Source organism: Lissotriton vulgaris, chromosome 11, assembly GCF_964263255.1.
Source record: "Lissotriton vulgaris chromosome 11, aLisVul1.2, whole genome shotgun sequence".
In the NCBI taxonomy this organism is placed as follows: domain Eukaryota; kingdom Metazoa; phylum Chordata; class Amphibia; order Caudata; family Salamandridae; genus Lissotriton; species Lissotriton vulgaris.
The window spans coordinates 591956331-591981621 of NC_141699.1; the positions used below are offsets into that span (position 1 = coordinate 591956331).

At 43.3% G+C, this 25291-nt stretch overlaps 1 protein-coding gene across 1 annotated transcript in view; it reads right to left on the reverse strand.

Annotated features, from left to right (window-relative positions):
* Nucleotides 1-14845: 14845 nt before the first annotated feature.
* The window catches only part of LGI3 (leucine rich repeat LGI family member 3), a 121893-nt gene continuing 111447 nt past the window's right edge, over nt 14846-25291 (reverse strand). Inside the window, exons 7-8 of the mRNA XM_086944800.1 lie at nt 21882-22046; nt 14846-16791 (exon numbers count right to left, since the gene is read on the reverse strand). Coding sequence (XP_086800926.1) covers nt 15974-16791; nt 21882-22046 — 983 coding nt within the window. The 3' untranslated portion in view covers nt 14846-15973. The remainder of the gene's footprint in view (nt 16792-21881; nt 22047-25291) is intronic.

Below are 25291 nucleotides of genomic sequence, written 5' to 3' on the forward strand. Positions count from 1 at the left end.
TTAAACATCAGTTGCATCGCTGTTTGTATACCACACGTGTTATATTTTAAAAAGATGGGTTTCAAATCAAATTTTCTAAAAGAAGTATAAAAGTTACAGAATAGCATAAAGTGACAGGTGCTCTGTTTGGATTTATCATCACAGGGACACGGACAGGTGCCAGGTTTCTTAACCACAGGAAAGGCCACTAAGTGATGCACAATTCCCAGGCGGAGAAAGATAAGTTTGGAAGCCTTCATTAATATTATATTCCAGGTAGAGATTGAACGTACTTTGTTTTACATATCTTTCCGTTCTAATCCCAGCTGTATATTTAAGGAGTGAAACTTTAAGCTCCCGCTTCGACAGTTCCATGGTGTACCAACTGGCTCCTTTGGTGGATAATAAGCCTTCATTAATGCATAAGCTCATCGCTGTGGTATGTGATCTTTCTAAATATGGTAATTCTTAAAGGTGCAGTTCTTTTGAGGCCAGGCACACCCAAATTAAACAATATATTGTTAAGGCAGGGTTTTTTCAAAACCAGTCCCTTTCTGACTTTCGGCCAAAACGGTGTGGTGAACCAATTCAGAATAAATTGTTGTCAAGGTAAGTCATTTACAAAACAAATACTAAACAAATGTACATTTTGGGGCCAGAGGTCAAATATGCTTTGAAGCAAGTGACTTGCCTGAAGGATAACCTTCTTTCAGACTTAAGATAAGCAGAGAGCAGCTTTACTTTCACAGTGTATTAAGTAATTATTGTTGTCAAATTCTGTACTAGACATAGGGACACTGTCATTATGTAATAGTAGTCAAGCTCTTGTATCACTTACTTACCCATTGAATAGCTTGAGAAAAAATAAAACTCTGCACAAGGCATTCATTGATTCTTTAACAATGACTCAATATTTCCACAAATCTTTCGAAGAAGTCTGCAACTGTGTGTCACAGTGGCAATGTACTCAGGTAGATATGGATAATTAAAAAATGAAAATACTGAGAACAAAGGAGGGACTTCTTACAATGTGATTAAAGGACACTCATAACGCTCTATGGAATTTTTAATATAATTGTGTAAAGCATTGTATACGATCTTTTTTAATTAACTCACACTGAAATTGACACTAACATTGTTAAGGATTATTATATCAAATGAGGGAGGTTCTGTGTTACATCAAGCGAGTCCAGTGTTGCAAATGGCTGGCTACACGAAAAATATGATTGATGGAGAGAACAACCCGGAGTTTAATTTCGACATTCACATCTGGGGAAAGACCCCGGGTGGATACAACAAAAAATGTTCCAGACATGCAAATTTTTTTCTAATGTAGTTGAGGACAATTTTGAAGATTTACCAGGTGTCTTAAAAAGACATACAATCTTTCAATTTTTGGAGCTGTGATAGTCCTAAAAGTTCCTATAGAAGCTTGTTTTGGGATCGCCCTTTAGCTAACGTTCGGCGAGGGAAATTGAAGAAAAATGACATGGTAATAAGCCTCTCAGTTTGCCTCATTCCTTGGTTTGTCATTCTCTAAGAAGTCCTGCAATATGTGGATAGGATCATGGGATGTTGTATTATTAAGAGTCTTTTGGTCGCAAAAACGATCATACTTTGCCGCTGCAGAAGTACGAGCAGGCCTTCTATCAAATACTGAGTTAAAGACCTAGCAAAGAAGGCAAGTTTCAAGAGGACGTCAATAGTCTAATTTATTTTATATGTTGTTTTTGTAAGTCAGGCGACCAAAGGAAGTTACAGAAGACTAGGTAGATGACAGGAGGAGGTAGAGGGAGAAGATGATAGTCGAGGCCTCTTAATGCCCATAAAGCACAAACATTTAGCAGACAAGGTCCATGGAGAAGGGTTCGATGTTGATTTCAAACCATATCGCCAAGAGACCTGTTGGTGAACGAGCGCTCAATAAATGACCATGTAACATAACATATATGCCATGAGTAGAGAGTCTTGAAATATTGGCAGCACTCCCTATAGAACCCAAATGGCAAATCCTATCACACCAAGAATGGGAATTCAAATGTTGTAGCAGAGTCTGATCAGGAGAAGTGTACTGCCCTAGACACAAACAAGTGCACTTCCTGAGGAGGAGGAGGATTTGAGTTCCAGAGAAATAAGTCTATGTTACGATCAATGAGCAGGGCCATCAAGAACCAGAAAGATGACAAATCACTTTTGGAATTCCGAGTCCTGGGTGCCCCCCTCGCCAATTACGCAGTGTCTCCAACAGAATAGCGTTCCCCCATTACACCACCCTCTGAGAGAAGTGGGAGGGGCACTTGGGTATGCTGGAAGTTGATGATTGGGGGGCAACATGTAGATACCCTAAAGGAGGCGGCCATACGGGCCAGATGTCAATTAGTACAACTGAAACTCTTCCATAGGGCCTACTTTACCAGATCAAGACTGTTTCATAGGGGCAGGGTGGAGTCAGATCGATGTTTGAGAGGCTGCAAACAAAGGGGAACACTACTATACACTATTTGGGAATGCCCCCTGCTCGGGAAGTATTGGGGTGAAATTAGGGGAGTGACTCGCTATGGTCCTAGACGGCACAATAAAACTGACCCCAACTGGTTGCCATAGAAATGCGGGGCAACCAGTCCCTGGACGGATACTCCCTGCTTTTCTGCAATACGGCATTGCAGGAGCAGTGAGGTCCCAGCATAGAGGAACTGGGAAGCTAAAGTAGATTGGTGTATGCAATTTAAAAATATGGTGTATAGTCCGCGTGGCTGCCATAAAACTTGACACAATTTGGGGATCGTGGCGACAAGCCATGGATGACATCTCATGTGGGAGGGGCCTGGAGGGAGACCTGGTTGGGTCGGGGATTTGTAGACAGTACCATACGGCGGGGGTCTCTAAAGAGACTGCTCTCACATTCTGGCCCTACAGGAGTTAGGCTTGTATCTTAGATAATGGATTTAGCTATATTGTATGTTTTACGCCTCAGATTCATGTTTGTTTTGCGGTGGAGTGGCCGCTTTCCACCCTGTTGTATGAAAATCACTTATGAGATTTTTTTTAAAGAACCAGAAGAGTGAGTGAGAGAGAGCAAGATATCCAGGAACAGGAAAAGAGTCTGCATCTCACATCTTTGGAGTGAAGTCAGTTGTGCCAAATCATTTTTAGCTTGAGGAACAGCAACACCAGCAAGCTAGGAAAGTACATGAATTTACTATAAGCCTAAAAACAAAGAAGATACACATTGATAACTAGTCTGGCAGATTAACACATTTATAAAAATGCAAACAAATATACTAAACCATTCAATTATGAATATTTGAGTTGTGTGAATATTCAGCAGCTATTTTGTCTGCTCGATTGACCTGACCAAAGAGGGGCCTTTCCAGAATTCATTTAAAAAGAAAGCAATGCCACTGTTAAGTGACTTGTACAGAAACATATTTTTTAAGACAGTGCCTTTGATCCCAAGCCATGCCTGACTCCAGGCCAAAATTGCCTGCCCAATCAAACCAGAAGCCATAAGTTATAAATCACTCCCAAGATATACAGCATTTTGTTGAGAGTAATCCTGGGTCAACAAATATAATTCTCATGACATTGTTTTTGCTATTCCTTTCACGTATATGCTTTCTGGTAAGGACAAGCTTGTCACCTTAGAGATGGCTTAGCCCCACCAGTGATCCCTTTTCACTGTTATCATACTAGTATCTCTATTTTTTAGTAGAGCTGACGTTTTTCTCTTTTAAGTTATTACCGCCCACCAAGTCTAGCTTCAGGCTTAGGCTCGGTACTGATTGACTTTTTGCCGATCTAAAAATGATTAGGCGAGTGAGTTGGTACAGGTAGTAAAACGTGTTGTGCTTTCATTTACTTCCCCTAACTTGGTGAGTCTTACTCTTGAGAGTGCTAGTCTCCCCTCTCTTGCACTGAAGCAGATATTGGTCTTACCACTTGGTTTCTTCTATCAACCCCCGGCCCACATAGAACAGCTGTCATATTCAGCAGACCCATCTTATCAGGGGTTTCGGCCAAAGTACCTATATCCAATTGAAACCTGTAACAGGTTTGATTGTCTCTCCACTTTAAATGGTGTGGATTGACTAATGAAACCTGTGGAATCAAATAGGAAGAATCTGTCTGGCTCTGGGATTGTTACATCAGACAAGAGGGGGTCATTGGTAGATATAGATGAGTACTTTGTGCATTCAGTCAATTGGAGGGTCGCTTTGTGGGACATCCATCGCCTTTGTTGTTAGCAGAATTTGGGCCTGGTACCGTCGCCACAGCCCTTAAAGTTCTTTATTGGAATGTGGCCGGTTTACATCACAAACACCTCATGAACGAATGGGTTGAATTTATTTCTAAATTTAATATTCTTTGTCTTCAGCTGGGCTGTTGAGCTCATCCATATAAATGACTTAAAAACCTTCCACAGCCCAGCTATAGAGTCCAATCATGGGCGCTGTAAAGGGGGGTTGTGATTTTATGTTTTTAATATGCTTGCTCCCTCAAGCTCTAAAGCGATTGTTACTAGAACCTTTTATCAAATTCTGTCTCTGGTAACTTCTGCCCACGTTTCTTTAATTATTGTTAACTTTTATAATAATGCGCGCTTATCAGACATCACAACAGTCCTCCAATCATTAGATCAAGACTTAGAGAAGGTTTTTGACAGCAATTGTTGTGATCCCATTATTCTATGGGGCGGTGACTTTAACATACGCACATGTACTGTGACTACGAATAAGGCATGTGGTATGACATCCCCTGATTTCTGCGAGACAACCCATTTTATTCACTCACAGTATTGGGATACCCTGAATGAGCTAACTTTTAAATACAACATAGGTTTTTCTAATGATCTAGCTGTTTCACCAACCACAGTGAGGTGTGCATACAGTGGTAGGAGGGACAATAGTGTGATATACTTTCTACTGTTTCCTCAGTGTCATTCAACATTGGTCCTGGAATTTATTGTGCATGACATTGCACTTAGTGATCATTATCCCCAAAGTGCCACGTTGAAGCTTGATTTTACCGGGCAAGTATGCGGTAAATCTAAAGCCATTGTACAAGAGGAAACTGTGATCTCCCGCCGCAATGGGTACGCGTTAAAGTGGTCCCTTGTGGATACTTCCAACTTCCTCGAAAAATTGGTTCAAAAAGAGAGGGAGGCTTTTGAAGTGTGCTTAGATGAAACCACAGAGGCGCATAACTTCATCCTGGCATTTAAACAAATAAAAAAGGGTGTGGGTGAGGGCCTTTCTGCAAAACAGAAAATACGAAAGGCAGGAGTGTGTGGTTGGTTTGATTCAATATGTACCAAAGCCCACAAAAACTTGAAATTAGCCTTAGCTGAATAACCTAGACCTGCAGGGAAAGACCGGGAGTGTAGATTGGCCTACAAAGCGGCCTTTAAACAACAGAAAAGAGCTTTGAAAGAGGATACCTGGAACAAGTTATTGGAGGCCAGCCTATCTAAAGATAACACCTCTTTTTGGCGTGTTATTAATTCACATTCCCATTACGCTTCAGATTCCCCACGCGCAGAGATAGCAATTACTGAGGATGCTTGGATAGCTCATTTTTCAAAATGATACTCCCCAAAGGAAGATGTGGTTGTTCCCACTGCTAGTGCCTTGCCACATAATGGAGTTCTATATTTTGCTAATGCATCCAAAAATACTGGACAAAGTCATATCGGCGCTGAAAGAAAGCAAGGGGGGGAAGGCCCCAGGGGTCGATGGGATACCTACTGACCTCTTTAAATTTAACATCGAGCTCTGGGGCCCTTTCCTCACTTTGCTCTTTAAAGCCTGCCAAAATCAGGGTTTTCTACCCACCTGGCCTGAGTCACTTATCCTCCCTAAGTTCAAGAAGGGTGACTGTAACAACCCAGCGCAATAAAGGCCAATTTCCCTCTTGGATTGCCTGGTTAAGGTTGCTGGTCACATGCTCTTGGGACGCATACAGAAGTGGGCGGAATCAAACAATATCCTCTCAGACCTACAGTACGGGTTCAGGGCAGGGTTGGGTACTGTAGAGCAGGCTGTAAACCTAGACTTTGTAAAGTATGTTAGTGAAAGTGCAGAAAACATCAAAACTTGCAACAGTACTAAGTTGTGATATGTATATTCTAGAGTGAATCAGACCATTCCAGGCTCAGCACAGAATTCATACAGTGAGAAATACTGTAGAGATACTTAATGCAATGAGAGCCATATAATTTCGCCTGGCTTGAAATATGGAGTCAAATGTGTTGTTATGCTCACTTCAAAGCCACGTCTTCTATCCTCCATTTGACCCAGATTCCGGTGCTCACTGGCCGCACTTTAGTGTAGGCATGGGTTCACTTTAGATCTCATCCAGATGAGCATAGTGATATGAAGGTGGAGAAAAAAAAAGAAAGAGGAGTGCCCCCTATCGTCTAAATTGGACAGACTGCCAGGTGAACAGAAAAAGAGAAGGAGGATGCACAAAGTGTGAGGAATATTGAGTGATTGACCGTTTCGAGACCTACCCGCTTTTCATAGGCACTTATCTGACATGCTTTTAGCTCTCCCAGCCACAGTGGTCTTTCAGAGGCAGGTATGGAATTGCCTTTACTAGCCACAAGTTCAACATAGAGCTTACTCTCCCTCGCCACATCAGCAATTCAAAGGCACAAGTCCTGATGTCTGGTCATCCACAGAACTCTACATCGTAACCAGTGGCTTTTGAACCTCATACCTTGGAACTCTGCATCTCCATTCAGTTTTCCCCAATTTTGAGAGCTGACCTTCTGTTTTCATGACCTCAAATGCAAGAAATCTTCATCTTTAAAAGGCATTCTTGAATTTCTCATCACGCGAAACTCAGAGATCATCCTCAAACCACTACTTTGAAGGTGGCATTGATTTTTGCAGGACCTAGAGTTCAATAATCATCTGAAGAAACCTACAGTATACAGAGGTGTCCTGATGACTTGGAACAATCTTGTCATCCCCTTCATCTATAGACTGTAAATCTTTAAGAGACTGAAGTCCTGATCTTCGGCAGAAGCACAGCTCTCTGGAAAGACTCCTGGTGGCCCATGGATATCGAACCCTCCTCCACTCCAAATGACTACACCCGCAACCTCGGCATAGTACTAGACAGCAAACTCTCTATGAAATGCTAGGTACACACAGTCGCCTCAGTAGGTTTCCATACATCTGCATGCTCCGAAACATTTTCATGTGGCTCCCCATCAGCGCCAAGAAAACAGTAACACAGGCACTCATCACCAGCTAACTCGACCACAGCAACACACTGTACACCCTCACGTCCTCTGAACTCTTACAGAGACTTCAGACAATCCAGAACGCAGCAGCCAGGCTAATATTCAACCTGCCTAAGAGGACCCACATCAGCCAACACCTGAAAATCTCCACAAGCTCCCCGTCAAGAAGAGATGCCACTTCAAACTCCTGACCCACACATATAAAACACCCCACAACCAAGGACCACAGTACCTGAACCAACACCTGGCCTTCCACCAACCAACCAGAAACCTCCCTCCACACACCTTGCACTGGCACAGCAGCACAGGAGGTCAACAGGATGATCCTTATCTCACCTCGCCACCAAAGGCTGGAACACCCTGTCCTCAACACCAACCCCTCCCTGAGCCACTTCAGGAATGAGCTTAAGACCTGGCTCTTCGACTGAGACAAGCAGCACTGTACCTGGATACCCTCCGGTGTGATAATTTGCGCTCTACAAGTACTGATTGATTGGTTGAATGAGTTGACCTTGGTGTTGAATGTCCTTGATCTCTTTTGTCATCCTTAGAACCCTACATCCTTAATAGAGGAGCCTAAAGTTCTGTGACTTTCTCAGCATCCTAAAACATTCAAAAGAGTGCTTAACTCTGTGACCTTGAGTCAGAGCCCCCCTTTCAGTGGAGGTCCTCTCTTTCTGGTGATTTTCAGGTCTGTTGTGATATCCAGGATTTTTCTCAACACTCTAACATACCATAGTTGTTCCGGATCTAATATGTGCAGAGTTGTTCATGGCAAGCCTGAGCCATTCAAGTCCATTCATCGAGGCATGAGTTTGTAGTAGGGGCACATTTCACTGTCAATTGACTCATATCTAACAGCAAAACATGAATCCGCTCCTGACTTTTAATTGCACACTAATTTACACTTTGGTAATTGTGTTGCTTCTCAAAATCTGTGCAGGCTTTGGAATAAAAAATATGTAGTAGAATGATAACTTAAAAACCAAGCTGGCACAATGCCCTACACATAGACCAAGGCCCAGATTTTCAAAGATTTTGTATTGGGTAAGTATTACTTTTTTTAACACAGACCAAATTGTGATTTGCGTTGGTTTATAACCAAAATTAAAACGCAGCACAATGCGCTTACTTGAATTACTTTGCGTCAGGAAGGCATTCCATGGGAGGTGTATGGGCGTTCCTGTGCATCCATTAATGGAATTTCATGCAAATCCACGTCTGCAAAAACTGGTAGACATAGATTTGCACCATAATCCTGCACCTCCCTGAGGCTGGCATCAGGAGCAGATTTTTTGTTTTTATTTATCCTCATTTGTTCCTATTTTAATGTATGCTGCATTCTCCAGCACACATACAAAGACAAAATTGCCTTTCAGCATAGGTTTTGTGGAAGAAGGGACTCCCTCTTACACAAAACCTATGCTGGCCACAATGCAGACACCTGTGCACTATGGCACAAGGGTGCCTCTTTTGGTGTATGGCTGTTAGGAGTACACCAGAGCAGGGAGAAAGCAGAACTGTGACACTTCTTTGTAGATATGGTGCAGAGTGCTTTAAATGAGCACCAGTTTTGTTACAGATGGACACATTCATTTTTTGTTAGACACAGGGAGATTACGTAATTTGCCCAGAATCACAGGATGTTGAGCTTCATTGCGAGACTCGAACCGGGTTCCCCAGCTTCAAAGTCGACCTCTCTAGCCGTAAGGTTATATCCTCTCCCCAATTGCATTCTTATTACCACACAATGTCTCAGTTTTTTCCACTCTTGTCGGAAGGACGGACCCTGTCACCCCGGTGCCTGCCCAGCCCCGATGGTGAAGGATGGGTTCACATACCAAGGGATTCACATAGCCAGAGACGAGAAAGTATTCCTGAATCGAAATTTACTTCCCCAGATCGACCGCTTCGTAGTTGATACGACCCACTGGCGAACACTACCCCTCTCGTCCTTTTTAAAATGATGACCCTCCCACGCATGCTTTACATTCTACAGGACATACCATTCATGGTACCTAATTCTTACTTCTGCAGAATCAATGGCTCTCTGAGATCCTTACTGTGGGACGGGGCAGCCCGAATCTCATTGGTGAAACTGCAGCGTGGCGTCTATATCGGCGGTGCGGTGGTCCCAGACCTTCAAGCCTACTACTGGGCCTCCCAGCTGGTGTTGGTGATTGACTGTTTTTTTTTTTTTTGAATGGACTGAACCGGCATTTAAGGTGGACCACTTGGCCATGGGAAGCAGGGGTTACCCAGCGCTCCTATACAACAGAGCCAGGAGGGATTCGCTCACACACCCAGGCGGTACTGGGGGCGTGGAAAGAATCCAGTGAATGTCTGGGATGGTGTAATAAACTGACAGCGAAGACCGCACTCTTGGACAGCGATAGCCTAGGGGAGGTTAAAAAATGCGCACCCACACATGATGGCACCCAAAAGGGATAGACAAACTGGGGGATGTATGGAGAGCAGGTACACTGGTAGCATTTGATGTGCTGCAATCAGAATACAAACTGGCGCAGGGCGAGATTTTCCAATACCGACAGCTACAGCATGCCCTGAAATGCCATCTACCAGAGGGAGAGCTCATCGCAAATTCCTCCCCATGGAAGACAGGCTGATAGTAGACTGTATGCCCACCAAGGCAGTCTCTCTAAGATACAGAAAGATAATAAACAACATGCCGGACTGTCTTGACTCACTTAGGGAGGCTTGGATGGCCTAGACGATGAGGAGTGGAATGAGGCATTGCAGAGCCCCAGAGAGATTGCTATACGAGCATGGTTTCGCCTGGTGCAGCTTTGGGTACAACATAGGTCCAGCCTCTCTAGATCAAGGGTGTGCAACATGGGTCGCAGTGACTCAGCCGAATGCCCCAGGAGCTGTGGCAGTGTGGGCACATTCTACCACACACTTTGGACCTATCCACTGATCCAAAATTTCTGGGCAGAAATAAGTGGTACTGAGGGAAGTGACAGGCCTATCTGTCCCACCTGAGGCCAGATGGCTGTTACTGGGCGTGTCAGGGGTAGAGAATGGGCCCAGGCATGTGCATACCTGGCTCAACATGGCTGCAGGGGTAGAGAAGCACAATTTAGCCAGGCTTGGGGTGTAAGCAGGCCCCCAACAACCAGAGACTGGAAGGAGGACCTGAATTGGTGCCAACTAGAGGAACATGCAACATACCGCTCCTGAGGATCCCCACGCACATTTGAAAATATCTGGAGTCCATGGAAACAACACAGGGGCACCAACGGTCAAGCAGGTGAGGGAGAGGGGGAGGATATTACCACTTAGAAGGCTCGGGCGGCGAGATCGTAACCCACCCCAATATTTCATAGATCACTCCAAGGGAATAGGGCTGGGTCACACATTGCATTCTGTTGTGGAGAAGACCCCTGCGAGTGGCCCTTAAACGTGTATCTCATGTTTATGATTGATTTGTGGCTCTTAACAAGCTGCTTAACAAAAAGAGTTTATAAAAATAACCTTGCCATATTCAACATCGAAGTATAACACAAAAGTTTAAAAGTTCCTGTCTCACAAGTTGAAGATAATTTCAACTTACCTGCGTAGCCCAGCTAAGGTTAGGAAACAAGAGAATTCACCTACCTTGCAGATGCAGGTTATGTTTTAGTTTTCCAACTTTATTATGGAATACTCCATGCCAAGATCTCTATGCGTCCAATTAACAGTGTCACTGTGTATTTATGTGAGGACCAGAGTTCCTCAAAAGGAGCTTGTAATTTTATTTCACTAACTTATCCCTGGTAGGAAAGAGGCACTCTCAGAAAAACATTTCATCACCTCTGTCATGGAGGAATCAGGAGACACATCTGGAAACACCAGCACCCAGATGTGTTCCATTTGCCTCAGTTTTCCAGAATCTCAGTCCTGTCACTCAGCTCTCACATCTTCATTCAAGAACCCACCTCCTTCAAAGACCACTACATCTGAGTCACCTCATGTTCCAACCACTCCGGGTGGGTTGGTGTGGGGATTCCAAGGCTGCTGATTTATTTTTCACATTGTCCAGCTTTTTAAGGGCTATGTCTAGTTACCATCATGATTCTCTTGTGGCCTTCCACCAGGGCACCAATCACCAGATCAGTCACGCCATACTCAACAGCTTCTTGTTTATTCTTTCTTGGATGCGGCGGCTGAAAAAGTATTTTGTTTCCCCCTTTGATGATTTTCATGCAAGCAATGACTGTCATGGCACCAGACGTATGTGTGAACATCTATAACTAAATTATTGTCTGACATAAATATTATGTCCTAAATATCATTTCCAAAAACACCTCTCCATTGGGTGTATATTTTCTATTATTAACTCCAATGAGGTAATATTCTTGTGAGAGGTATTTAGGACACACCATTTGGCCAGACTATATTTAGGTGATGATATTATGGTTCCATTTCCATGGGTCCCATTAGATCGACAGTTGTCACTGCACGGCAGGATGTCCCTATGGATCTGCGGTAAGACAAAGCTTCTCCCTGGAGTCCAGATGACCATGAACGACTCGCTGTTGATTCCATGCTCTTCATTGTTCAGCTCTAAGAAGAAGGATTTTGAAATGCCACTCCAGGATCCAAACACAACCCAAATGAGAGTGGCCATACCGCCCACTGCAGGGCTAGAACTGTTTTTAAAAAACACTGATTTTCAAAAAAACTTTTCTGTTGAAAACAAGTTGCTTTGTGGGGCCTTATGTGCCGTCAGTGGCAAATATCAAGGTACTCCTGTAGTTCCCTTGATGCATCTTTCTAGAGAACATATTTCAGGACATATAATTGGTTTTTCAGCTTTGCCAAAGCTGATTTTCAAGTTTTTCACATTTCTACTAGAACCTTTGATCCCTACATCAGACTTCCATCATGTTTTAACTACCTTGCTTTAAGCTTATACATTATATTTTTATTGTTGTTTTAGTCAGCTGCCACATATGTACTACATGCATATTTCAGAAAAAGGCCTTCTTAATTGAGCCAGCTATCAAGGCTGAGACAGATATTCCTCACAGAAAGCAGTTTAATTAATATTAGCCAGACTGTTTGGGATGTGTGGGTGCCAGGTCATCGCTCACCTAAAGACTGTGACCTCGTCTCCTAACCTAATATCTGGTTTTCCACAAAAACCATTCAGCAGTTCTTCGCTGTGCTCCTATGAAACCAAGTTAGATATGGGCTGTTCCATAACAAGGCGGTGTTGGAAAAAGGATCTTTCCCGCCAGTTTGTCCAGAAGTAATAATGGTACAGCTGCCAACCAAAAGAATAAATGAAAATTTTCTTTTTGTTGAATTTTTTTATATGCACAAGAAATATAAGTACTTGTTTACATATATTGAACTAAATTAAGCATTGCTCTGATACCCTCCTGGGTCTTGTTCGCACTATACAAAACTTTATAAATACATAAATCAACATAAGCACTTAAATTCCAAAGGTAACAAGGGAAGGGGCAGATCTTGCATATAAATGTTGCTGACAATAAATGTGCTAATCATTCAGTTTGAACCAGCTGTCTACAAAACCTTGTTGGTTTGTTTGTATAAATTCATATTTTTGTTTAGGAGGCATGGATATTTCTCATCAGTGTGTTCAGTTTTAACAACAGATGAACATAGTCTTCAATTTTGACTTTCCCAATTTCTTTGCATGATTTCTTGTGCACCAACTGACTTTCATTGCCCATTGTTTCTGAAATTTGGTAGAAGGTTGCATTTTACTGCCAAGATTAAATGTGCTTCTTTCCTTTTTGAGTACTGTTTCCCAGAGTCCTGCTCATGCCCGCCCAGATGCCAGACTCCAACATTCCACTGTGAGACGTAGTTCAATGAAGCTTCCTTCCTCAGAGTGCAACTTCCAACATGTGCCCTTCTTTTGAGTTATGATCTTGCCCAATATTTCCTGGGCTTAGAAATGTCCTGAGTAAATTGTCATTTGTGGGGAGGTAAGGTACAGATTTTGCCTTGTCCTTGTGGCCTCTGTTAACTTACCTGACCATTTTATTTTGTTGTTAGCCTATACAGTGTATATCTCATTTTGACTGTAATGGTTGTTTCTTAACACTTTTCAGTCTAAATAGGTCAAATCTGTATTCAGCATCTCTATTTGCTTGATTTTCAACATCTCCATTCACTATTATCATGTCAAAATGGCTGATGGGTCAGACAATGATTGGCCAGGTTAGCCCACTTGTAGTCTTCTTCATTTGTTGGTCATTCCAGAGTTCTTCTTTTGGCAGATTACACCCCATAACAGTAATGCACCTACTATTACTATCGTTTAGTTTAAAGGTGTTGTAATGATGACTTCCTTTCTCAATAAAGCAGGTCACTAAGAGACTATGGCCTCATTTAGTGCTTGGTGAGCTGTACTCCATTCGGCCGCGGCATTGGAGGCCCTGGTGGAGTTCTCTGTTCCTTCAGAGGCACCACCACCACAGTGGATCCTCTGATGGCATTGTACTTAGATTTTGGTGTTTTTAGACCGCTCTGCCACTATAGAAAGAGGTCAGCCATATACATATATGCAAATGAGTGTTGGTACTGCTCCAATAGGAACAGTCCAGTCAGAACTGCCAAGCCCCAAGCAATCACCAGTGGCTGAAATTACTTTAGTCATTCCTTCCATCGCCTTTTTGGTGTTACTGTAGATGCCCTAAGTTATGTTTTGAGGATTTGTATAGCGCAACTATCACCGAAAGGTATCCAGGCGCTGGAGTAGGTCAATCTGTCTTTTAGGTGCTCAGTTTCTAGCGGAATTCAAAAAGGTATGGGCCTGTCCTGATGTGGTGAAGCAGGTCTTTCCAGGATTTGGAGACCATGTTGGAGAAGGAGCGTCCTCCTGACATGATCCTACGGATGCGGGGTACTTGCTTGAGGACCAGTGAGGCTGAGCACAGTTGCCTGGTGGGAAGGAGGAAGTTGAGGTAGTGGTTGAGTGTGACCAATATGCACAGAAACGATACCGTTCTCACTGTGTCACATGATTCAAGCTACACCTCACTGATGATGCCCAAGTAATCAGAAACCCAAGCACCGCAGTCTGGTTTCTATCTTCACAGGACCTGGTCTACTAGTTCTGGCCGGATTGTTTTCACTGGAGCAGGCCGAGACTGATTTGTATTTGGCATGTCTCTGACTAGAGTGGTATAATGAGTGAACAATGATGGCCTGAAATGCTGCCCCAGCAATGAGCAGTGGCTGAGATTCATTTAAGCAGTCATACCATCACTTTGTTGCTGTTACTGCATGACATGGGCCAGACCAAAGGATTCTGGGTGTTTAGCATGTACTCTATGAAGTCAATGAAAGATTTTACCTCATCAATTTAGAATTGTTTTGGCAGGATCCGAGGTGAACCTTGGTGTGATCCCAGCATACTTTCATCTTTTTTCCAGAATTGCCAAATACAACCGCTTTAAATTCCTCGACATGCTGTGAGTTAATAGTTTGACTGATGTTAGACATCAATAGCGAGAGCAGCCATCCTCTTCAGTTCCTTTACTAATGTTTTGAATTCCAGGTTATAGCCATTAATACTTATCAACACTCTCATGCCTTTGTCTACAGTTTGAATTACCTGAGTAAATTCACCACAACTTTAATTTGTCAAATAACTTTTAATAATATTTCCTTGAAATATTGGTCACACATTTCCATACCTAGGGCTCAAACGTTCAACCTAATCGGCTGTATTATATGCCATATTTGGCAAGGAGTATAGTAGCCTTGTCTTTTTAGTAAATGCAGTTTGGTCTTTGTTAACTACAACCTTTATTACAATTTTTTATCCTGTGGGTCCAAACTTAGGACAGTGTGTAATAAAAATATGGGTTTGTAGTTTAAGTGTCAGGGCCCTTCATAGATTCTCTAGCAAATAACAAAAGGTGATGTTAATGTAGCCACTGTGTCACAGCACCATATCATGGGTGCCCAAAGAGCGATGGAAACCACAAATCACGCAACAGAGTCCAAAGTTCTCCAAATACACCTGTCATGTTACAGGAGTTCAGGGACCTACAAAGATTCCTTTTACATCTCAGGATACTAGAGCACAACTGACCTTTTACTTGGCTGGAACCCTGAGTGCCACTGGCACACCACGTCACCTTTGGAAATATCGTTACCTGTCAGAGAGCAGTTTCCCAGAATCCCTCTGTCCCTTCTACCACATGACAAAAGCCCATGCAACTAATACCCTTCACATGATATGAGTTTAAAGGGCAATTGACTTGACCCTGGCACATGACAGTAGCCCAGAGCACCATTTAGACACACTGTCAAATGAGATGCGCCCACAGCGCCACTGACCCCACTGTCACGTAACAGAAGCCCACAACCTCACTATAATACTGTATCAAATGACAAGTGTTCATTGATTTGACAGAGCCAGGCAAACTACAAAGCGTTCCCACAAATGTTCCCCTAGACTTCCACATTGGTCAGCACATTGTTGTTTTGCAGTTTACATTTTATTATCAACATTCGCATGCTACCCTTTCCAGTCAATGTCCTCTGATTGGGCGATATTTGCGGATAGGCACAGGGCTTTCTCTAGAAAATGTTTCTTGATGTGAGCCATGTAGTGATCCACGGATCTTGCGAAACGTACAACTCAACATCCTTTGAAATCTGCAGTCTGCCATTGCACACCCTCTAGAATTTAGTTGTCCACCATCCATTGGTCTTTGTGGCCCCACCTTGTAACGAGAAAGAGGGGTGCATACCTTATGAGCTAAGATCCACCACCACATGCTTGTACACCAGAGTGTCCCCCTTGAAGCTGGGCACCAAAACCAGGTCTGAGCCCCCCACAGTGACTAAACTGAAGGCACGTGGAGCCTGGACTCCCAGGTCCTGGACTTTCACAAATTTCTGCTGCTCAGCATCCCAGAGGTAGAGGTGCGTGTAGGAGAAGTCGCTCCCCAGGGCCATGTACTGACGTGAGCCAACGAGAAAAGGCTGCATGGCCATAGCTCCGCGGGAGGCCAGGGTCTGCATCTCTGTGAATCGCAGCCCCTCCCACTTTACTACCTTGGAGTCACCAATGTAGCGAGCCAGGCAGAGGTAAGATTCCTTCTTCTGACGAAAGTGCTTCACCGTCTGCACATCCATCATCTCAGCTACCTCCCCCTGGAGGACAAACTGCTTCTGGGATCGGCTCCACTCATAGATGACCGGGGCCTGGGAGCTACTGGAAATGATGAGCTTGGGCGTGTCGTCTGCCGCCACAAACTCTACATCAGTATCACGGTGCCAGGGGTGTAAGGTCTGATGGGAATAGAAGCCATTCTGGTTCCAGCGATACAGGCTGGTGGAGCCAGCCTTGGAGCTGTCTGCAATGACAAAGTACCAATCACCGTCAATGGAAAAGGCTTCCACATCATTGGGCTTGCGTGTCTTGCGTGGGTCAATATCCTGCATCTTGATGAACTTGTCCACATTGTTGTCCCATCGATGGATGTTGGAACCACCGAACAGCTGGGCCACTACCACGAACAGCTGGGACTCCACCACCAACGGCTTGCAGTAGATGGCAGAGCGAGCTGCAAGAGATAGAGGAAAGGTGTGAGCATTTATAAGTATTTACACATACACATTGTTGTTCCTAGTTCTATAATCTTTGTTAATAAGGATGGCAAATAAGGAAGAAACCGACACTAATGCAACCAAATCTACTCCATGGGTGGAACTTTTTTAAAAATGCAATATTAACAGCAATGTAATGTATACATTTAACACATTTATGTAGGTGCATAAAATACTGCAAAAGTAATCAAAACTGGTTTTAAAAAAACAAGTAATCTGGAATTGATTTGTGCCTGGTGTAGAAAAGGTAGCCTATGTAGTGAGGCGTTGTATATTTTAGAAATAAACAGAGTGCACATGCTTGTTGGCTGTGTGCTGCATATTTTCAGGTCACATAAAAAGGTTTTTCCTTGGATGTTGGTACCTCCAACTTGGAGAATATGTGCACACAATAGCTGCTGAAGCTAATCAAAAGCTTTGATGGCACCAACTTATCAGAAGACTCAAAAAAAACAAATCAGTCCTCACCAGTTCCTCCAGATCCTCAACAGCAGATTCTAAAATTCTCAGCTCTAAAAATCTTTAGTCCATCAGCGATATTTTAGCTCTGTATTAAATCATTTACCATAATACACAAAACTGACTGACTAAGCCAGACCAGGATTTTTTGAAGAAAGTAACACACTTTTTAATACAAAGGTGCAGACAGAATACGTGTCAAAACTGAAACAGGCAGGAATAGAAAACTTGATCTATTCAATACTTCAGAAAAGTGTAAAAAATTGCATTTTTCAATCTGAAAACTTTGACTAGTGAGGGAGCGGGTTTATTCATTTAATGCTCAATTATGTGATTGTTCTTAAATTAATAATGAAAATGACATGCCTACATGTAGAGGACAGTGATACCCACTCTCCTTTACTATGAAAGCTCCACAGTATCAGTAAACATATCCTCTGGTCATGTCCACAGTTGGACACCTTCACAGGTGTCTCTGAGGCAATGTGCTCAGCCTTAGCATAATGTGGAGCAGTGATCCCGCTGTGGTGCCCTTCTGAAGTAACGTATCACCCACACATGAAACAGAGAAAATAATATTCCATTTGTTGTTGGTGGCAAAACTGGTGATTTTTATGTTGTGGGACCCTAAGATCACCCCATCAATTAAAATGGATTTTGAAAAAAAATCGTGGCTCTTGGTGATGGAGAATCTAGTGTAAGTAGCTGGAGGGAAGGAGAGACATTTTTGGCGCAAGTGGAAACCATTGTTGATGGAGTAAAAAGACCACTGAGAACCTGGGGGCATAGTACCAAGCAATAGCGATAATTATCGCTATTGCTTGGTTAGCGTGAAAAATTTGTTATCGCAGATAAACCTTGGTATTACCAAGGTTTATGGCAAATGCGATAAAAATCGACCGCAATGCATGAATATCGCTGAAAAGTCAGTGATATTCATGCATTACCGAGCTAATGCTCTTAGCCATGTTATCCACCGCCCATTGGATAACATGGCTAAGAACTGCTCAGGGCAGGTGTTAGCTTTTGGAGATATTCACGCTTAGCGCGAATATCTCCAAAAGTTGGTAATAGGAGATAGCGATGTTAGCGACTGTTTTCAGTCGCTAACATCTTGGCACGCCCACTTTGCATGTCATTAGTGATACATTTCTCTGACATGCAAAGCGGGGCCCAAGATGGTCGCTATCTCCTACTAGCTGTCGCTAACTGGTGTTAGCGACAGCTAGGTAATAGGGAGATAATTTTATCTCCGCTTTCTTGGCTTTTAAAGCCAAAAAAGCGGAGATAAATCCCTTGGTAATATGCCCCTAAGCTGCAGCAGAAGACTGAGTGCTCAGAGTCCTAGAGTATTATTTGATCAGCTAACCACAACATTGAGACCTGGCGAGCATGAAAGAAAGACTCAGCCGTGTCAGAGATGGGCCTCATGACAGTCTGCCAACCCAACTCGAAACTGTCTGGTGTTAAATGTCTGAGGCAAGGGGGAGGCGAGGAGGGGAGTTGGGAGAATTGGGGTGAATGGGATGTTGTGTGGCGGAGCGGGTTTCTGGGTGGTAGTTATAGCTACTGTTTAATTAAGTCACAATTTTAAGGTGGTATTGTCCACATTCAGTGCTCTACAAAGACCAATACAAATTATTGAAACTTAAAGTTTTCCCGGTAAGCATAAAATGTTGACAATTTGTGGAGAAAATAGCAGACGTTATTGCCGTACCCCTGCTGACGGCTATCAGTTTGTTTTACATGTATCTTTTGTCATGTTGGCTGCACTTTCTATGCACCAGAGCACTGCGTCCCCAGCTGACTTGATCTATATGTAGCTCATTCAATACTGCTAATACACAGCAAATAAATGTTATCATGTTATTTCATGTGTGCTTCTAAATGAACATATATACACCCACGTCAATCTGTTCCTGAAGGTACTAAACTGGCTCCCAAAAAGCAGGAAGATTCTATTGCAATCTGTTGTGCATCACACAGAGGGCTATTCAAATTAATTCAAACGAAAATCACAAAATACTCCCAACCCAGGAATCTACGTTCCATCCAGGCACTGAGCTTAAAAGAACACCATTTTTAGCACTACCTTCCAAGATCAGCGCAATTGAGAATCACTTAGAGTTCAGAAGGGTGGTTAAGACCACGTTATTCTCAATATAATTCCCAAAACAATCCACACATTCTCATTATCTGCCTTCAGCCAGAGACCCTCCAGGCCTTGTAAGATCAAGGAATAGAGACATCAACAGAAGCCTATATAAACAATCCCTATTATCAGAGAGAAGCACATACCTCTAGAATCCTGCCATACATGCCCCTATATCAAACAAAATACATAATGAAATTATCAACTCAATCCCAGGGATTATCCACTTTTACCAGACAAACTTAAACAAGCTGCAAGCAAGACATTAAACATAACTCGATACCCAATATTAAAGAAACATGTAAGAAGCCAAACATTAATGCTTAATATCTATGTAAAAATGGACACACTGTATCAACACCATCAACAGCCAAATGGAACAACCAAAGACGCACAACATATATATCACCTGTCCACATCTAATCAAATGTCATCCTTTCTTTCTACTCTTTATCCATCGTCAGATTGTATCCTTTCTCAATATTCCCCCCAAAAAACTATGAAAATTAACCTGGTTTATAGATAGCGATTTTTCTCCCTCCTACTTACTATTTGAATGATACTCTCAATACTCTTCATCTCTGCCTACATTAGGGTCTCTGAGTGTACCCTATTCTATCACATGCCTGCCTCTTTACTCTCTACTATACTTGAGTAAACTAACCATACCCCCTCCTTACAAATTATAAACTCTATTTATTATAACTATTCCCGCGGTACCTAATTTTTCCAAACCTACCTACTCATCCCACTCCCATAAATCACTATTTCTACCTCTGTGTAACGTCTCCCTGCAATCTCACAATTTCTTACCTGCTCCACCCTCTTCACTTATTCAATTTTTTCCACTAGCTGGAATGCACTCGAATAATTACACTTAACTCATATTATTTTAAACCACAACTAGCAACTGTAGGAAATACTTAAAGCAGTTTCCACAGAGAACAATGCTAACACAGTAACTAACAAATTCACAACAATAATTAATACCCACCAGACTAACCACTAACTTTGGGCTACGTAGTAGCGTACTACCCAGCATAAAGCACATTAATGGTTTGCCAGGAGTAGTAAGCGCTTTATAAACGCAATTACAACTCAATACAATACATTGCAATTATTTTATTTGTATCATATTGTTCAAGTGGAGTGCTGAATAAAGCACATAAGCCCTCGTTACAAGGCCTTCATATTTATTTGGGAGCAGGGATAACCATAGCTCCACACCTGACTTTTGGGGATTACAAATTATTTTCCCTTGAATAGAGAAAAACATACCTATACACGAACCCGCTCGGGGCAGATGGAAAATTATGTGGGGGTTGTTCTTAGGGCTGTGGTGTAGGGGGCAGAGTACTGGCTGGAGGGAAATGTATGTCAAGTTTCAGCTGGGACTGCCTTTACTGCTCTCCCCTTGCTGCAGTATGTTGGCGGGTAGGCCCAGGGTGCAGCAGCTGCCTAAGCTCATGCAGCTATGTTCAGAAGTCCAAGCCTTGTGTCTCTGGGCCCAAAATAACTGTTTCTGGAATTTGCAAACCTTGTCTTTCTAGACCCAGAGACACTAAAGGCCAGATGTACGACCTGCAAAATAGCGACTCGCAAATTGCGCCGCTTTTGCGACTCACAATTTGTGACTCGCTATTTGGTATTTACAACAGTGTCTTGGGCACTGTTTGCGATTCCCAATGGGGTCGCAAAATGCAAGGCTCATGAATATTAATGAGCCACTCACATTGTGCGTGCCCCATTTGGAATGGCTGGCCCTCTCAGGGATGGGGGGCCTGCTGGGCTCAGCACACCACCATGTCTGCGACTGCTTTTAAATTAAGCAGATTTTTTTTTAATGCAGCCCGTTTTCCTCAAAGGAAAACGGGATGCATTTTTTTAAAAAAATGAAACGTTTTAGTTTGATTTTTTAAGGGCAGGCAGTGGTCCCTGGACCACTGCCTGCCCTTAAAAAAACATTTTGCATGCATTTGCAAAGGGGAAGGGATCCACCTATTTGAAGTAGGTGGTAATTTGCAAGTGTTTTGCAACTGCAATTGTGTTTGCAAAACATTCGTACATGGCTATGGAGTTTCTATTTGGAAGCGATCGCCCCTTCCAAATACAGTGTCGCAACACAGTATTTTGCAAGTCGCAATATACTGTTTGTACATGGGCCCATGGTTTTTAGCGTGCGCAAACGGGTCTAAGACCCGAGTGCGCACGCTCAAAACTGTTGTACATCTGGCCACTAAGAATGTTGGAGAGGCCTGAAATGGTAAACAACCTGGGCCACTCATAAAGAGGACTTTAGTGGAATATTTAAGTACTGCTTCAAAAGGTTAAAATAGTTTCTCTATGTTCCGAAAATAACCCTTTGATCTTTGACTCAACACATCTAAAAATTAGCTCGTTGGGTTTGCTGAACACCCACGGAGGGATTATCCTTACCTGGTATCCTGTCGAAGTCACGCAACTTGCGCTCCACATAGTCCCACTTAAGGATGACACAGCTACTGGTGCTGGGCTGAGCGAAGGCCACATACAGATCACTGGAGTACAAAAATGGCTCCACCGACACAGACTGGAAGGGCAGGGTCTGGTACACCAGCAAATCTGAAGAGAGATTGAGGTACATGTGATACGAACAGCAGACAGCAGGGAGAGAGGGAGACATGATCATTGATCCAGGAGAAAGCAAAAAATGAAGGGGATATTGAAAAGGAAATTTGAAATGTAAGGTTAACAGTGGGATGAGAGCAGTGGGATTTTAGTAGCTTGGCTTTGGATTACATGTATTTATTAATGAACTGTTATTAACTTGTAACATGACTTTTTTTTATGGTCTAAAAGGAATAATTATATAACGAATTTGTATACACCTTTTTGTATGACATCAGTAAATCTCAATAAAAAAAAACATAAAAAAAGGGATGAGAGCACCTCTGTGACTCGCCACTTCCTTCCCCTTGACTGTTGCTAACGATTTAACTGAGCACTGTTCATGAAAACAAGCCTCATGTTTTCAGGGAGGGGGCATGTCAGCCCTTTCAGCCTCGTCTCCAGGCCCCTGATGGCAGGAGAAGCTGAGGGTGCTGAGGCACAATCCAGCTGCAGTGTGATGTTTAAAGACACAGCACTTCATAGGTGGATGTCTGGATTGTGCATGTGTGATGAGTTCAGCAAAGATCCCCTCACACAGGCAAAATCCATTATATTTAGCAGACATACTATGCCTGCCTCAGTCAGCACAGAATATTTGCTAAATTGTGGCTGTCAGGATGCACATCAGTGAATCCCGAAGGCCACTATGAAGCCACGAAGTGCAGCATGGGCAGGATTCCCCAGCACTGTCCCAGGTTGTTATAGGACTGTGCTTCTTGTCCTATCAAGAAATTATAGCAGATTGAGGTGGGCCTTCCCATTTTCAAATCTGGCCTTGCTGCTCTATCTGGCTTCATGTTAGGAATCATGGCTTGATGATTCCTGCTTTCTTGATGCCACTGAGCCTCCAAGTTGCCAGCAAAGGAAGCAAGGAAAGTAAACAAAAGTGTGTGTGTGATTTTGAATGACTGTGAGAACTTTGGTTGACGGGGCGAGAGCCTTCCTCAAAAGCAGTCAGGCTTAACTTAGAGACGTAAAAACCCAGCACAAGGAAAATCCCATAGCAATCTAGAAAAATAGAGAAAAATGTAATAAAATATTTGTGATCAAAATGACAAAAATCCAATCAAAACTCCAATAAAACAGAAGATGTGCAATTTTAAAGATTTATGATAAGTATAGCACCTAAAAGAACAAAGTGACAACCATGGTTATCTGGTTGTGCAAGACCAGGTGAAAGTCACAAGTTCAGGACGACCACGATGGAGTGTGGGCGGATATTGGGACCAGGTTGGTCCCACTGAAAAAGTTACTTTCTAAAGTCTAGCACCATGAGTTCCGTTTGTGGTGGCAAAGGCAATGAGGAGCAGGCTGGGTGTCACAGATGGTCATCGCTGTAGGTCAAAGATCCTGTTGGCTGTCAGACAGTCATTGCTGGAGCTTCGCATTGGTGTTCACCATGGGATGTCGCTGCTGTAGCGCAAATTGCAGATCTCGCATTGCCGGTTTTCACTGGCAGTCGCTCTAGCACAAGGAATCATGTTCACCAGAGCTTCTCATTGGCGGTCCACACAGGCGGCAAGATCTTGGCCCGAACTGCCCCGTTTGCTGTTGTGAAGAGCCCAATACTGCAAGATTTCTTCTTTTCTTCAAGAAGGAACTCAATTGATGCCACACCAAGGGTCCAGGGCCTGGGAAGCACCTCTTGGGGATCAGGAACTCACTGCAGCAGAGGTCAGCAGGGCTCAGGCAGGTCCATTAAGGCAGTTCAACTGGGCAGTTGCAGAGAGGCCTCTGGAGCTTGTTGTGTCTCTGTAGCTCAGAACCGGAGGTGAGTCAGCTGACCCTTGGAGACTCTTCAGTCTGGGATGAAGGGTGCAGGTCCAGTCTTCCTTCTCAGACAACAGGGAAGGCCTAAAGCAGCAGGGTAGTCATATGGCAGCAGGGCAGTCCTTCTTCTGTAGTATCCACACCTCTAGGAGTGTACTGAAAAGTGGGACTGGGGGTCCCATGTTTATACCTGGTGTCCCTTTTGACGTGGGAGAGGTTTCTGGAATGTTTCCCCTACAGAAGATGTGTGGTATGCCTTGCTTCCTTGGCCTGGTCCCTGTCTGTGTCGGGGCACAATTGGTTATTCAGAAGTCCTTTTTGTGTAGCTGGGCCAGGGACTTTGAAGTGAACGTGTGGTGGGTGACAGCTCAGCTCCACTCCTTTAGTTAGGATGGCCCTTCGAGAAAACACCCAAGCCTCTACTGTGATACTGTCTTGGAGGAATACACAAAAGCTAACTACGTCTATCCATGTAACCCAGGAAACAGGCTGCAGGCATCAAATGGTCGGGACAAGAAAATGGCAACTATATAAAAGTGCCAAACAAACTCGTATGAGTGTGCACTCCTTCCTACTCTCATACGAGTTTGTTTGGCATTTGCATTTTATCGCCTCAACGAGTCTGCACCCTATTGATGAATTGACGGTTAAAGGATCTGGAATATTATAAAAGAGTTTATCACCTCGGAGACAGTCGAACTATGGAGTGGAGTTCAGTCATCATCACTGAACATTTCATGAACAATTTTAGCTGATTAATGCAAACAGAGTTCGGAGTTTGTATCACTCATTTATGTTTGGTGTCTGTGAATATGCTATCATTTTCACTTTATGCTAGTTTATGGTTATGTTTCAGTATAGTGTCTTCTGTACATTGGAATGGATATTATTTTTACAGTGTTAGTTGTACTTTGGGAGTCGTTTATGACGTGATATGGGGCTAGTCGGATACACAAATTAGTGTTTTTTGGTGACGTAGGGTGCGTTGTTTTGGTGCATCATGGGAGTTGGAGTCTTGAGTGAGTGGGAATTAGGAGTAGAGTATTGGCAGGAATGCGTTACAGGTTTTGGGTATTTAAAGCCCGAAGGTGAATACACAGTTGTAGGTATGGGCGGATTTTCCGGAAAGCGAATATTGATGGAAGACTGCACGAGGGGCCATTGACGGAACGTTCATGAGGTATGGGGTTTAAAAAGCGAGGGAGTTGGCGAGCGCATGATGGAGGGAGACGGTTCACGTGAAGTGGGGTGAAATCACTGAAGGTTTTCGTAATGGGAATATTGTTAAATGGGATGATTAGTTTGAATGATATGGGTGGTAAGTACTCATGGTTGTTCGGTTTCAGCAGGGTGATAATTGGGGCACGAGATTCAGAATAGAAGTTTGTTTTGAGTCACGGGAAGGACACAGGAGGGTCACGGGTTGA